Below are 16,268 nucleotides of genomic sequence, written 5' to 3' on the forward strand. Positions count from 1 at the left end.
TCCTCTTCAGGGGAATTTTTTTTTTTACAATGTTTCAGCACTAAGGTTGTCCTGAGAAGAACTCCACATTTTTCAATCTCAGTTTCAAGCCCTGCATGCGATATGCTCTAATGAGCTGCAGCACCTATCTAGCTTATTACAGACGTTGTGGTGAGTTTTTTAAAAACACTGTCTCTGGCTTGATCTGTGCTACAGCATGCATTGGGGGTCTGCATTTTGTGGACAACCCACCCTCGGCTAGCCTCAAGCTGCACTATATGGTTTGTGTAGATGCATCCTTAATATAGCAAAACTGGGTTTATTATATCTTCATGTACTTATATAATGCCACTAAGATACAGCTCCTTTCTAAATAAAAAAGAAGGCAATAATCTAAATTTCAATATAGGATAACAAAGAAAGCGGTAAGGAAAGGAGATTCCACCTGAACATTAGGAAAAACTTCCTCACAGTGAGGGCTGTTTGGCAGTGGAACTCTCTCCCCCAGACTGTGGTGGAGGCTCCTTCTTTGGAGGCTTTTAAGCAGAGTGTGCCGTCGCACCTGGGGCTGTAAACTCTTAGTGAAAGAGGCATGGACGTGACATCTTTCCCCAGGGGATTGCTTCTTGCCCTCCTTTAGGGAAACTGGAACTCCCAAGGACCAAAACACTGTAGTTAACTCAAAAACTGGGTTTATTCTTCACAAAGGGGGTAAAAGAAAATATACATTACAGTCTTTGATTGTTTAAGTCCATGAAGCTTGTCCAGATCCCTCTTTCTCTGGCTGTGAATGCCGGAGCAAACTCAGCCTCAGTCCAATGACCTATATCTGAAGACAAGAGTCTTCCTCTGTTGCCAAAGGACTGATGTGAAGGCGCTTGAGACTCCTCAACGTTGTTCAGGTTGGCCCTGAACATGAAGTGTGAGTCCCAAGGGTAAGAACCTCAGAATTGGTGCTGAGAGGTAACTTTTGAAGGGCTTTTTGAGCCAAGCCTCTCTTTCACGTCCATCCGATAGAGAACTTGCTGATGGAATGAAAAGGAGGAAACACAGTCCTACTCCAGGAAGAGGTGGAGCCAAACAGTTTAGCTGAGTGAGCAATATAACAGGTACAAACAACATTGATTGACAGATATAAATAACCAATCCAACTACATTTACAGGGTAAGGGCAAAATCAGACATGATACAACAATTCAAATCTTGAAACTTATAGTTTGACATATAGATGGCGCCACTCGCGCCGTCACACTCCCGGCCTAGATTTCCGGACTTTCGGAAATCTAAACAAAATGGAGTTAAATACCTTTAACTCTTATAACTTTAGACTGTATGTCTTCTGAAAATAACACAACCATGTCGCTAATAGGCCTGTCAAACAAAGAAACCTTTTCGTTAGAGATGACCTTAACCTGGGCCTTATGCACTCTATTGTCAGAGCTAGGATATAATTTTGACACAATACCCTTAGCCCATTGGTATCTAGGAGCATCTTTGTTTAAGTAACACCAAATCCCCAACCTTTACGATCATTAACAAACCAAAACCCATAGTTTCTTAGGGCAGACTGAGTAATTGACCTTCCTTGGTGTTTGACTTTTGTGTGGAAATGCTGTGTCAACAGCAGAGCTATGTGGCTATGGTGTGGCAAAATAAAAGGATTTTTAACACAGGATCTAATCTTTGCTCTTTTTAGTCTACCTCCAACCCTAAGGAGACCCTCATTGTCCAGGAAGGGGTTCAAGTCCTTTAAACAACTATTTTTGGGCAAGGATGCTTTTCTTTCTAGACAAGCTATTTCTTCTGAAAAACACTGTCTTTGAGTGGATCTCAGGATGACCGTTGAGGCTTTCGAAAGATCTTGGGGCTGAATTGCACCACTGTTTTTTGTAGTGATGTAATGTATGAGCCTGGCAATGGCTGCCTGAAGTCTAGTCCATTTTGAAAATCTTTCAAACTTGGCTGGATTTAAACCTTGTCTTGATAAGTCTTGGCCATCGATGGTAGATTTGCAGGACTGAATTTCTGGCAACTCAGTGTCTTTGAGCACGGAGATGCTTTCTGGAAAGGAAGGATTTTGAAGACATTTGGGTCCAGTGATCCAGGATGACTTGGACAACTTTGCGGCTGATGTTCCTCGGGACGTCACATCTGCCGGATTTTCTGAAGTGGATATGTAATGCCACTGCTCTTCTCCCTCTGCACACACGCTGGCTGGTTCAGCGTAGTTGCTTCTGAAGAGGTCTTCCACAAACTGGGTGATCTGGGTCTTTACCTTCGGATCCTTTAGCGTCCTTCTTCTTAAGGACAGGAGACGATGAAGGGCAACATCTCTGTTGTTGGGTAGAGATGGTCTTTCCAGCTTGAAAGGTAAAGGTGCTATCCAATTACCTTCAGAGACTTGAGTGACTTGGCTGTTCATCATCTCAAGGAACTTCTGTTCATTTTTAGAGAAGGCTGTTTGCTCATCTCTCTCTGTGACTTCAAAGATGGAAGAGTAATCGGGCATTACTCCCTGGCAGCAAACTGAGATGTGGCTGGCACATCCTTGCATTAGTGAAGGCCTTTTAGTGACAGGCTGGAACATCTTGTTCAGGCAGACTGGGCCTAACACCGTCCATCCTAAAGGCAACTGCTGGGCCATGGGTGATCCCTTAGGACCTTCAATCTGGTTGCTAACACGGAACAGTGTAGGACAATTTGCACCGATAAGCATTACGATGTCTGTTTCTAAGTCCAAAGCTGGAATTAGGTCTTGAATACCTTTGAGATGAGGATGGGCTTGTACCACCTCCTTCGTGGCTATCTGTTCTTTGTTCCTGGGAATCAGGCTGCATTCTATAAGGTCAGGAAGATCGTATCTGACCTTTTGTCCGACAGGCGAGATTTTGAACTTTGTTGCAACTCTGCCATTCATCTTATTCTTTCCAGAACAAGTGGATATGGTGTATTCTATTGTCTCTGTATGAAGGTCGAACATGTCGAAGAACTCTGGGGTTGCAAGAGATGCGTCACTTTGGGCATCCAAGGTGACGTAGACCCTTTTCTTATCCCACGGCTGCTTGTCTGGATACACCTCTGCCAGGCAGATTGGGTGGCAAATCCTGGGCTTGTGGCTATTTTGACAAAGCTTGGTGCAGGCAACCGCAGGAGCCTTGAGGGCTACCTGAGGTTCTGTAGGCTTTTGGTTTTCTTTGGTTTCTTCTTTGGTAGGAGAATTTGACTTTGCTTTGAATTGAGGGGAATCGAAGTTGTGCATTGCAGAGCAATGCTTGATGCTGTTGCAGTGTTGGCATTTAACCTTTTCTTTGCAGTCTTTGGAGAAGTGAATAGTGGCGCCGCAGCATCTAAAGCACACCTTGGCCTTTTGAACTATTTGGAGTCGTTCTTTGTAAGGCTTCTTTGCGAACTCTCTGCATTCAGCTAGGCTGTGTGGCCTTTGATGAATGGGACAGGATATGGTGTTGTTGCTGACTGGTTGAGCAGAAGCTGCAGGAGTTGCGTCTGTCATCTTGACACTCAGGTTCCTTCTAAGATCTTTGCCCTGGGCTTTGTCTTCTTTGGAGGTCTTTTCAGGCTTTAGGTCTTGGTACAAAGCGAGAAGACCTGTTTGAGGGTCATTCCTCTCACGGGCTGCTCTAGTGACGAAATCCACCAAAAAGGTGAAGGGCGGGTATACATTTGCATTCTCCTCTTTGTACTTGAACACCTGTTTCCCCCAAGCTTCTCGAAGAGGAAAAGGAAGTTTGCAGAGGATGGCACTCTGCGACGTGTGCTGGTCCAGACATGCTAAACCTGGCAGCTCTGGATTTCCTTTGGCTGAAGCTAGCTCTAGTAAAAGATCACTAAAGTCCCAAAGCTGTTTGCAATCTTTCATCTTCAGTGATGGGAACCTGTTGAGTTGATCCATGAGGGATGCTTCTATCTCAGTGCTCGCACCGAAGCGCTGGTCCAAGCGAGACCACGCTGTGGACAAAGCTCTTTGGGGGTCTGCTACATGAGCAGCATAAAGTCTTTTTACTTGCTCAGCTGAGCTGGGTCCAAGCCACGCCATAAGAAGGGACAGTCCTTCATCCGCTTCTAGCTTGAAATCTCGAATGGCCGTCATGAAGGTGATTTTCCACAGAAGGTAGTCATCTGGTCAGTCAGTGAATTTCTGGACGCCTTTGTCTCTGATGTCTCTTCTTGGATTTCTCAAGAGGGAACCCAATTGAGACTCCAGTGTGTAAGGGTACATCTGAGGAGTGTGATGTGGCCCGACGAAGTCAATGTTCTTCGGTTGAACACATCTTGTCTCGATGGTAGGCGATGCTGGGTTCAGCAGATTGCTGGCAGGCAGCACCTCTGAAGCCTTCATCTTCAGCAATGGGAGAATTGACTTGGTATGCAGGGATGAATGTGGTGGTTCACTCCCGGCCATGCCTTGCCAATCTGAATGGACATCTGGATGTTGTTGAAAGACGTCATCCTTTCGTTCCCAAGTAGACAGGTGGTATCTCTGAGGCCTAAGTAGAGGGATGGACTCTGACAGAGATGATGGCACTCTCCCGGCCGTGCTTTGCTGTACTTCTGAGGAATGGGCAGGCCTTGAAGTTGCGAACACTGGAACAGGTGAGCAATCTTCAAGGTGGCGAAAGGAGATATGACTCTGCACTACAGGTGATTCCAGTTGCAGATGTGCTGAAACCTTTGCTGTAGGCTCTTGTGTTGGCAGGAAACTAAGGTTTTCTTGGGTTAGTTCCTGTGATAGGGCTTTGGCTAGAACGTTAGCTCTGACTATCTTTTGTGCTGTGTCTCTTTTTACTTGAAGCAGATCTAGATCCCATTGCAGCTCATCTTGCTTGGCTTCAGCCATTGCAAGCTCTATTTCTCTCTGGGCCCTGGCCTGTGCTAGAAGCAGTTTCTGCTTGGTTTTAGCCTGTTGAAGGAGGAGTTCCTCTTCATTGAAGGAAAGGTCTTGCTTAGCCATTTCTGCAGACGCCTGTGCTTCTAAAACCTCTTTTCTAATTTTCAAACGGACAGCCTCTCTGTTGTAGTGGGCTGCTTTGGAAGAAGTACTGATGAATGAATGTATGGATTGGGAGGAACTGCTATGCCTAGATGAATGCTTGGATTTATGGCTAGCATCATTAGATGGAATCTTGAGCAGACTAGATCTAAGGCTTACACATGGGGAGCCTTGAACCCTTTCTTCTGCACCTTTGAATAAGGAACTGGGCTCTGGTTCAGATAGAACCGCGCTGTAACGCCTCCTCTCTTCTTGTAGGCTAAAAGAAATTTCCTTAGCCCTATCTAAAGACTCTGGAGTGTTAATTTTTTTCAGTACATAGATTATTTCTTCTGCAATAGCACTCCCATAATTGAAGGCCTTTACAAATTCTTGCCTAAGAATTTCCTTTTCCTTTGGGCAAAAGGATGCCTTTATTGCATCAGCTATGGTTGGCAGGTTTTGCCAAGCTCTGTTAAACCTCGGCCTAAGCTGGCCTTCCTGCTGCAAAAGGCAGAGCATTGTTTTCTCTGTGAGGTGCCTTTCTCTGACTGGGTGGGGAGATTTGACCCTTGTTTGCAAAATCTCATTGCTATGACTTGACATTCTGTAATTCAAAAGGAAACTTATCCCAAGTTTCAAACAGTACAAAATGCAATACTATATAACTATACAATTAAAGGCACACAAAAGGGCAATGCAATACTTTAAACAAGACAATTAAAACAGCTGCTTAACTGAGAAGTTAAGCCTGGGCTTTCATAAACTTGCAGCAGGCTCTGAAGAAATGGCAGGAACTGCAGAAGGTTGGAAATTTATTGCTTTGCAAACTGAGTTCTGGAAGAGGCTTGGTTGAGCTGTAAAGGCTGGCTTCTGGAGAAATGTATCTGCTTTGCAAAAAGCTTGATCTTGTGCAGTTGAAGAGCTGAATGTAGCAATTAGCTGGCTAGCTTGGGAAACAGAAAAGGCGGGAAAGTTAGCAAATGTTTCAATTTTGCAAAGGCTAGGCTTCTAGCAAAATGTATCCACTTTGCAGAAGGCTTGAACTTGCTGCAGCTACAAGAGCTGAATGTAGCAATTTGCTGGTGGCTTGAGATGCAAAAAGAGCGGGAAAGCTTGCAAATGTCTCAATTTTGTGAAGGCTGGGCTTCCTTCTGGAGGCAAAGGCAGGCTTCTTTTGACTTCTTTATCTTTAGGAGACTATGGGCTTGGCAAATTCAAGGCCCTTCCTGGCTCCTTCTTTTCCCTTCTTAGCACTTCTGGAAGGCTTCTTTCAGCACTTCTGGAAAAGAAGGCTCCTCTCTCAGTACTTCTGGAAAAGAAGGCTTCTCTCAGCACTGTGCCGTCGCGCCTGGGGCTGTAAACTCTTAGTGAAAGAGGCATGGACGTGACATCTTTCCCCAGGGGATTGCTTCTTGCCCTCCTTTAGGGAAACTGGAACTCCCAAGGACCAAAACACTGTAGTTAACTCAAAAACTGGGTTTATTCTTCACAAAGGGGGTAAAAGAAAATATACATTACAGTCTTTGATTGTTTAAGTCCATGAAGCTTGTCCAGATCCCTCTTTCTCTGGCTGTGAATGCTGGAGCAAACTCAGCCTCAGTCCAGTGACCTATATCTGAAGACAAGAGTCTTCCTCTGTTGCCAAAGAACTGATGTGAAGGCGCTTGAGACTCCTCAACGTTGTTCAGGTTGGCCCTGAACATGAAGTGTGAGTCCCAAGGGTAAGAACCTCAGAATTGGTGCTGAGAGGTAACTTTTGAAGGGCTTTTTGAGCCAAGCCTCTCTTTCACGTCCATCCGATAGAGAACTTGCTGATGGAATGAAAAGGAGGAAACACAGTCCTACTCCAGGAAGAGGTGGAGCCAAACAGTTTAGCTGAGTGAGCAATATAACAGGTACAAACAACATTGATTGACAGATATAAATAACCAATCCAACTACATTTACAGGGTAAGGGCAAAATCAGACATGATACAACAATTCAAATCTTGAAACTTATAGTTTGACATATAGATGGCGCCACTCGCGCCGTCACACAGAGGCTGGATGACCATCTGCCGGGGGTGCTTTGAATGCAATTTTCCTGCTTCTTTGCAGGGGATTGAACTGGATGGCCCATGAGGTCTCTTCCAACTCTATGATCCTATGAAAGTAGAAAAAAATAGGGAAGTAAACTCATAGGTGCATAGGGAATGGGACTTGAGCCAAAGGCTTCACAAAAACCATATATACTTGTGTATAAGTTGGCTTCATGTATAAATCGAGGGCAGGTTTGGGGGCCAAAATTATGGATTTTAATATGACCCATGGATAGGTCAAGGGTCATTCCACAGAGAAAGGGAAGCATCAATACTGCGTCAGAGGGCCAGCCACCCTTGGCCACCACCACCATGTTCCTATCCAGGCATTCAAAAATACCAGAAGTGGCCCTGTGGTAGAGCCTGTAGAGGTGATCAGTACTTTCTTTAGGTCAGTGGTTCTCAACCTACCTAATGCCACAACCCCTTAATGTTGTGGTGACCCTCAACCATAAAATTATTTTCATTGCTACAGTAGAGTCTCACTTATCCAACACTCGCTTATCCAACGTTCTGGATTATCCAACGCATTTTTGTAGTCAATATTTGCAATACATCGTGATATTTTGGTGCTAAATTCGTAAATACAGTAATTACTACATGGCATTACTGCATATTGAACTACTTTTTCTGTCAAATTTGTTGTATAACATGATGTTTTGGTGCTTAATTTGTAAAATCATAACCTAATTTGATGTTTAATAGGCTTTTCCTTAATGCCTCTTTATTATCCAACATATTCGCTTATCCAACATTCTGCTGGCCCGTTTATGTTGGATAAGTGAGACTCTACTGTACTTCATAAATGTAATTTTGCTACTGTTACAAATCGTAATGTAAATATCAGATATGCAGGATGTATTTTCATTCAATGGACCAAATTTGGCACAAATACCCGATACATCGATGGAGTTGGGGGCGGGATTGATGTTGTCATTTGGGAGTTGTAGTTGCTGGGATTTATATTTCAGCTACAATCAAAGAGCATTCTGAAATGTGATGCGGTGGTGAAAAAAGCCTATGGGATTTTGGCATGCATAAATAGGGAAGTCATGCTCCCCCTCTATTCTGCCTTGGTCAGACCACACCTGGAATACTGTGTCCAATTCGGGGCACCACAGTTGAAGGGAGATGTTGACAAGCTGGAATGTGTCCAGAGGAGGGCGACTAAAATGATTAAGGGTCTGGAGAACAAGCCCTATGAGGAGCAACTTAAAGAGCTCGGCATGTTTAACCTGCAGCGGAGACATGATAGCCATGTACAAATACGTGAGGGGAAGTCATAGTTTTGGAGTTGTAGTTCACGTACATCCAGAGAGCACTGTGGACCCAAACAATGATGGATCTGGACCAAACTTGGCACAAATACTCAATATGCCCAAATGTGAAGACTTGTGGAATTTGGGGAAAATAGACCTTGACATTTGGGAGTTGTAGTTGCTGGGATTTATAGTTCACCTACGATCAAAGGCCATTCTTAATCCCACCAACAATAGAATTAGGCCAAACCTCCCACACAGAACCCCCCTGAAAGAGAGAGATCTTCAGCCTTCTCTGCCAAAGGGGTTTCTAAGACCATCAGAAATATGTGTTTACTTATGATCTTTGGCAATGACACCCCCCTTGCAACTCCCCCCCCCCCCCCGGGTTCTCTTAGGACAAGCTAAATTATTGCTTTTTGCTATTCTATTTGTAAAAAGTTAAGATTTATTTATTTCGTGTCAAAAGCATTGTACAACAAATACATTTCAAATAATGGAAATAAAAAAAAGAAATCACAAGCAGCTAAATAGTTTTGGACCAAAAGCAGGCAACAGCAACCGCATTGTCTGTAGCTTTAAACAACTCCTCCTCCGTACATGAAGCAGGGCATTGTGGGCAAGCATACATATGCTGAGTTGTTTGTTCAGCTCCACAGTCACACAAGGTGGAGGATTCCTCCAGGTAGTGCCACCTTGCCAAGTTGTCTTTTGATCTGCCCACTCCACTTCTGAGTCTGTTCAGGGACTTCCAAGTTGCCCATTCTTGGTTTGCCCCTGGAGGAAGACCCTCTTGGGGGGCCATCCAGTTAGAATTGCCAGGTTTAGCTGCCCAGAGGGACACCCTTGCTGTTGCTGGAGGAACATCAAGAGGAGTGGTGGTTCTCATGAAGCCCTTCCTTGATTTGAGTCTGGTGGGAGGAGGCTGATAGCCATGCAGTGGGTGGCTTTCACAATGTTCGACCTTTTTTCTCTCACCGTTAGCAGCAACTTCCCGTCGCACGTCAGGAGGGGCAATGCCAGCTAACTTGTAGAGTTAAGATAGACTGCTTAGATTGGCCAGTGGCTAAATCAAACCAGTTTTGGGATGTCAATTTCTTAGACTGAAATGTCTAGATGTATACATGTGTATACACAGTAAATAGGTTTTGAGCAAAGATTTGAAAGAAAAGCCAGGTCTTGTTTGATGTATGAAGAAGGACATACCTGGAGTCTAGCAGACCTCTCTGGCAAAAGCATTTGCCAAAGTTGGAGCCAATAGCAAGAAAGCCCTGCTTGGGCTAGACATGTATCAGTCTTCATTATTGTCCATAATACAAATACCACGAGCACAGAGTTAAGTACAATTCCATGTGTACAATTGGTTTTTCATAATAAATGTGCAGCTGCCAGATGTCAAATTGTGAAACTGTTTCTTGGTTTGGGACTCCTTGTTTTTTAAAAAGAAGAAAGTTACATGGAAATACTGCGTCCAACTACTTTGAACAGAATCTGACACAATAAAATCCTCTAAACAATTATTAATCCAAGACATGAAATTCACATTGGTTCCCCAGCCCTTGGACCATGCAGTCAGGAAAACATTTCCAGTCACCTGCTGTGGTTTGGAGGAAGGCTGTGCACCAATTTTTCTTTTGGCAGCCACAGTGAAACGGAAGGGCAGGAAGAGCCAAACCAAAAAGACATCCTGCTTTTGGTTTTTGCCACAGATTTCCTGAAGGATATCCTCCTCTTTCAAAGATACGCACACTGTCTTCTATGGGATGCTGCTCCATATGTGTGGTGTTTCACATGGTCTGCAATAGAGCAGACCACTACGTTCTAGAAAGCCTCACTTTTAGCTGTATATTCAGCTGTATATCCAGGCAATAGCTATTGATCCTTTTAAAAAAAAACTTGACACATTAACTACCACTGAGGGTGCTGGTATGGGGAAGACCCATATTTGAACAGCTTTTCAAGACTTCCTTATGTTAACATCACAAATGGTACTATTCAGGTCACTGTAAATATCCTAGTAATCATTTCCTCTCCTAATTACTGAAGAAACTAACAGGGAGTCTAAACCTCAGGGTGATATTTCTCTCTCTCTCTCTCTCTCTCTCTCGTCTTTTTTCGTAGAATTAATTCATACAGGTTTTTAAAATACAGTTGATCTTTTTTAATAGCAACACAGCTGAAGCATAAACACTGACTACCTGTAGCTGAAAATAGTACATGAACACAAAAACCCAATGTTTTAAGTTTCTGCCCTAACCAGGAAAATTAGTATGTGCCACTATTGCTGATTTTAGCAAGAAACCCAAGTGAAAGGTCTAAAAATATCATTGCATTTTAATTCCAAAATAGGCTGTTTGCTGAATACATACAATTTAGCTCTTCCAGCTGGTATATTATGCTAGTGGTCCACACACATCCATCTGGATGCTGTGGGGGGAAAAGGGACCCGCGATGAAACACTTGAGAAGCTGTGGGTGGTTCCCCAAACATGAGGCATATACATAAGTATGCATAACATGGGAAACACTTCTCTCCTTGAGCATGAGCTTGGCTTGGGAACTTTTTCTTAGTAGCTAGGAGGGTTTTTGGTTCCTTCTCCTCTTTCTTTGTTAACAAATGTCACTTTCAGAAGTCAAGAAACTCCCTCACAAACCACGGAGAGTTAAGATTAAATTTCACTTACTTCTAGTAAATAAAAAGATTTTAAATTTTGCATGATATATTTGTGTGATTGATCAAACCTCCCATCCTATTATGTGGTAATGCAAGTGATAAGGATCTCCCCTTTTGGGTAAGAATTATAGGAGTAAATAGCTGAGAGGCATTGTGGAAGTCATCAAGTCTCGTCCTCCAGACTGAAACTTATTTCCTTTGGAGACTCCCGCATGTGTTTCATTTGTTTTCTTTTGCTGTGCTCAAATGTAAAGGGTTAGAGAACTAGGCATTCCTTTCCTGCCCCACCATAACCCAGAGAATGTGACAGGGAATTTTACAGAGCTCCTGCAGCACCCATCCATCCATGGCTAACTCTGGAAGAGCCCACATCTCCTTGACTTTTGCATGGTAGATTCCTGATAATGCTCAATCTTATGAGAGTTTTCAAATAGTACATTCTTCAATATGGTACCTTGCCTTTTTCTTGCAAGACTCATTTTTATATGAGTTACAAAGTGTTGATTTCCTAGGAGATCTCTTACAGAAAAACAAAATTGACAATTACAATAAGATAGATAATATGAAACACACCATGCAGCAATGTTACCATAAGAGGAGAAAATTCAGTACATTCCCTTCTTGCAACATATTAATGGCTTTATCACATGAATTTGCTATTCCACTACAATCATGTTATCATTGATAGTGGAGACATATCACATTAAGCACTCTTGATGTCACACCTTCTCTTATTAGTGCAATTAGTGCATGTTTTCTCTTCAGCCAAACAAAAGGAGTAAAGTATTTTCCTTAACATTAATATGATTTCATGATAAATAATATTATTAACCAATAAGTGTAATTAATTGAAATTTCCCTTCTTTGGTGTTTCTAGGAGTTTATAAATACTAGCGTAAAGCATAGGTCTTCACAGACAGCTGGAAAAAAGTAGGAAGTCATGGATCCACAGGCAGTGAATTCAAGCAGATGTGTCAAATAGTTTCAATAGCCGCCTTAAGTCCCCCCCCGGGGTGGAGAAAGGCGGGATAGAAATGAAGTAAATAAATAAACAAATAAATAGCTCAGTCATCTCACCCACCTGCTCCACTCTGTATTTAATGTACTTCTCAGGGTTCTTGGTGAAAGGCACATTACCATTCCTGCTCAGGAAGGAAATTTTCCTTTTTTATAATATGATTTATTTTTAAAATAGTTTAATCATTAATTATACCTTTTCTTTGAAAGTGAGGTGTGAAAAACCTATCTGTGACCTGAAGACATTTAGCCTGTTTTAATTTTGGCACTTACCTACTGCCAAGTTGTGTGGGTCTGGTGTAGGCTCTTTTTGGAATAAACACTCAGTGACAACTCTGAGGTTACCTCTGCAACGTCATAAGTAGCTTAAGGACATTTGGGCTGGGAAAGTTTGTTCTCATTCAGGGATTGGGTGAGACAAGTGACAATAGGGAATACTCCTTTGGGCTCACTAAGGTTGGGATCTTGGGAAGGGAAATGGAAAGGAAAACAGGTTGCTGGGCATCATCATCATCATCAGGCAATGTTGACAAGAGCCAATTCATACATTGCTGTTGTGGTGTGGTCTGGTTAATACTTCCATACCCCATCATTAAAAGATGTGCACAGAAACCCTTGTGGATTGAGCAAATGACGTGGCTATCACCTACATCAGCAGCAGCACTCTGGGCAGGAGGGAGAGGGTCACAAAATACTTGCTAGAGCAGCAGCCCGGTCATCTGCCTATACCTGGTTGCTCCTGTTCACTGAAATGATCAATGCAATATGGGATTCTTGCTGGGCAGTGTGGCTGCTCTCTTTAAAATGCTTTACAAGGCTAAAATGCCCCATTTGGGTTTTGGTTTTGGTTTTTTGCTGCTCCCCTGCTCCCCACCCAATTCCTATCATGTCTATTATAGAACACTTGTTGTTTATACAATGGTCTAGATGCTTAGAGCAGGGGTAGATCTTTATGACATTCCAAATATCTTTTGTGCCACCCCTTCCATACTCCTTCTCCATTTACTTCTGGCTAGTTTGCCAAAACAGAGAGAAAATGTAGGAAAAGTCCATGTGATGATGTCCTAATTGAATTTTGTCAGATTTGTTCTTCCCAGACAGATTTTTAAATGACCAAACAGATGACTGTATACATGGAGCACATCTATACTGGCCACTAAGTCAGGGGGAAATCGCAGAGGACAAAGCAATTTTAAGATGTAGGTGATTACATCTGGATTACATCTAGGAACCCTGGAACCAGGTGGAGGCCTGGATAATGCTTATATACACCACAGAGTTGGCTTTAACCTGGTTCAGAATCCACAGGCTCCTCATTTTCACAGACATGGAGGATTCCGGGGTTTTTGCCCAACTCCACCCCAAATGGGCATGTATGGAGGACAGAGCACCTGTCCCTAAAGTACTTTCACTGTGTGATATGGTTTACATCAAAGCATGCTGATGCACATTGTGGATTCTATTTTGGAGTCTCTTCTATCTTTGCTTATCCCAGTTTAAAGCCTTTAATATGGATTGCTGTGCATGTTTGTGGTATATGTCATTTAGAATACCAGTCTCAAGTTACCTTCAAACAGTATTAAGTAGTCAATGTAGAGGTGCCCATAAACATCATATGATAGCTGATAGAAAAATCAAATTGACTAAATTTGGTGTTTTTGAAGCATCAAACAATTTTAAAAAACGGGTTAACATTTAAAACTAACCTTTTTATTTTCAGAAGTTAATACCTCTTTCTAATTTTGCTTTTATCCAGTCTTGTTTGGACTGTAATCATTGCTTTTTATTTAAATTAGGTTTTATTTTCTAAGCTTGTTGCCACATATATGTGGAAGCATGTCCTAGATGAATGAAAACAGCCTGTTATCGAAAGCTTTCATGTCAGGATCCTATTATTGGGTAGAATGATGCAAGCATCAAAGGCTGATTTGGGTCATAATCAAAAGACTGAAATTGTTTAGTTGGTTAATTTATTATTACTCTGTTTTTATTCTTTTGAAGGAAAAGAAGCACTTGTGGGATGTTTGCCCTGCATCACAGTAGAATTTCATTGGATATGAGTAGCATGCCTAGTTTTGGCTATCATTTAAAACTTTCTGACAAACAGGTATTTGGTCAGATGTTGCCCTTATCTGCTCACTGTTATGTCTAAAATAATGCTGTAAAAAGGGGGAAGCCTAGAGCAAACCAAGCGTAAACTTTCCCTAGAATCCAAGATGACTCAACTGAAGCTGTCATACCTGGACCACATCTTGAGAAGTCTGGGCTCACTAGAAAATACTGTAAAGCAGTGATTCTCAACCTGGGGTCCCCAGATGTTTTTGGCCTTCAACTCCCAGAAATCCTAGCAGCTGGTAAACTGACTGGGATTTCTGGGAGTTGTAGGCCAAAAGCATCTGGGGACCCCAGGCTGAAAACCACTGCTGTAATGCTTGATAAGAGAAAAGGCAGTAGGAAAAGATGAAGCACACATTCCAGATGGATAAAATCATTCTTGGGAGCCATGGCCCTAAGGACCTCATCAGATGGGTGGTTTTCCCGATCTCTTAATGCTGCCAGCACTTAATGCTGCTGGGACAAAGTCTGCCGGAGCCCATTAAATGATGCAGCACCACTTCCAGTGGGGCTCCATGACAGCAGCGTGCACAGAACTGGAGCCCTGAGGAGTCAGATGACTATCACAACTCCTCATAGAAGAAGCTGGGGACAGCATGGAAGGAAGCCAGGGGAAGCATCATGGGATGGCAGCCCATGACTCACACCATGCCATGGTTTCCCCCATTGTCCCCCACTGTCCCCCCAGCTTCTGAACCTCCATGTGATGAGGTCCTCAGTCTGCAAGACTTGCACAGGGCTATGGAGGATAGCATGGCCTGGGGTCCCTCATTCATGGGGTTGCCATAAATCAGAGTTGGCTTGACAGTTGTTAAGAGCAACAACACATCATAGAAGGGCTTAGTAGCCTAGAAACATCTCAAACATGCCCGGCATAAGTTAGCTGACTTCACAAACAGTATATAAAAAACTGTGTAACAGTTAATGATTCACAGTTTGGAACACAAATTATCATGCTCCGCAATCTCTTATGATGATGGTCTTCCACGCAGACTTATACACACTTTTTCTTCTCCATTGCTTTCTTTATAATTATACTTTAGAAATTCAACATAAAAATAAATGTATTAATTTAATATACATACTGTCTAAAGGACAGATCAACTAAGTGTTGGCTAATCTGCTAGGCCAAATAATAATAATTTAAAAATAAAAATTGTGCTGCTATTTTTGGCACTTGTGTGGGACCAGGTGGCCCATCTGGCCTGATTCACTTGGCCAGTTTTCCTTTCCATCTGGGAATTGTGACCCTCTTGCTTCCCGACTAATTGTATCACATTATCTTCTTTTTGTTTGCAATTTTCCTCTCCTCAAAAGGTTGCAAAAATCTCATGCGCTGTGTTAGAAAGTCTCAATTAACCTCTAACCTTGCTTTAATGCATGCAGCTTGGGTTATTTCTCACACCCAACCGTGGGCCCATTAACACGTTGTCATAAAACAAAAACTGTTTTGACGGGGCTGTAATTGTCGCTAAGTGATGCCGGACAAAGGGGCTCTTGTCCCTCCCCTAAATGGACAGTGTAAGCAGCTAAGGGGACCATTGTCATGGAACTGGTTGGGGCGAGAGGAGTTCTGTTGGAGGCAACTTGCAGCCCATGGCTTGTATCTCTTTAAGCACTTAAGGAACCCAGCTTTCTCGAGCTGTGAGATGATGAAGGCAACCATATTTTCAGTGACACGATGCTAATCTGACAACGCTGCATAAAGCATGAGTGACAACTCCCAGGGAGAACCACAGAAAGATTTTCCCTCTGCACTCCAAATATAATTAGTTTATGTTAGCTGCAAAAGGCCAGAGGTTAGAGAAGGCCAGGGCCCTTTTTGTTTTTAGGCAAGATAGTGAAATAATTGCTTGACGCTCAGATCTGCAGGTGCTTTATGAAACTCATTTGGACTTGGCAGCCTGCAGTGAAAGCTGATTTCCTCCCAAAAGTGCAGGATTCCATCTGACAGGGCCTATTTGCTAGGACAAGGGTGATGGCTCATTCATGCCACTCATCATTAAAGTACCTGTTACAGTCAACACTTTCCTCTGTAACTTTTTCAAATGGTTGCAAAGAGTTCTGTCCCGCTTACACTCCATATTTCAAAAACAAGTCTTTCAATTGAGAGAATGAAGAGAAACCTGGTTGAGGTACCACTTCAGAACAAATGGAA

General features: G+C 42.8%; 1 protein-coding gene across 1 annotated transcript in view; it reads right to left on the reverse strand.

The window, feature by feature from the left end:
- Positions 1-654: 654 nt before the first annotated feature.
- The window catches only part of LOC134292468 (uncharacterized), a 116,457-nt gene continuing 100,843 nt past the window's right edge, over positions 655-16,268 (reverse strand). Inside the window, exon 2 of the mRNA XM_062957494.1 lies at positions 655-3,584. Within this exon, the coding sequence (XP_062813564.1) occupies positions 1,477-3,584 (2,108 nt within the window). The 3' untranslated portion in view covers positions 655-1,476. The remainder of the gene's footprint in view (positions 3,585-16,268) is intronic.

This window comes from Anolis carolinensis, chromosome 1 (assembly GCF_035594765.1).
Source record: "Anolis carolinensis isolate JA03-04 chromosome 1, rAnoCar3.1.pri, whole genome shotgun sequence".
NCBI classification, from domain to species: Eukaryota; Metazoa; Chordata; class Lepidosauria; order Squamata; family Dactyloidae; genus Anolis; species Anolis carolinensis.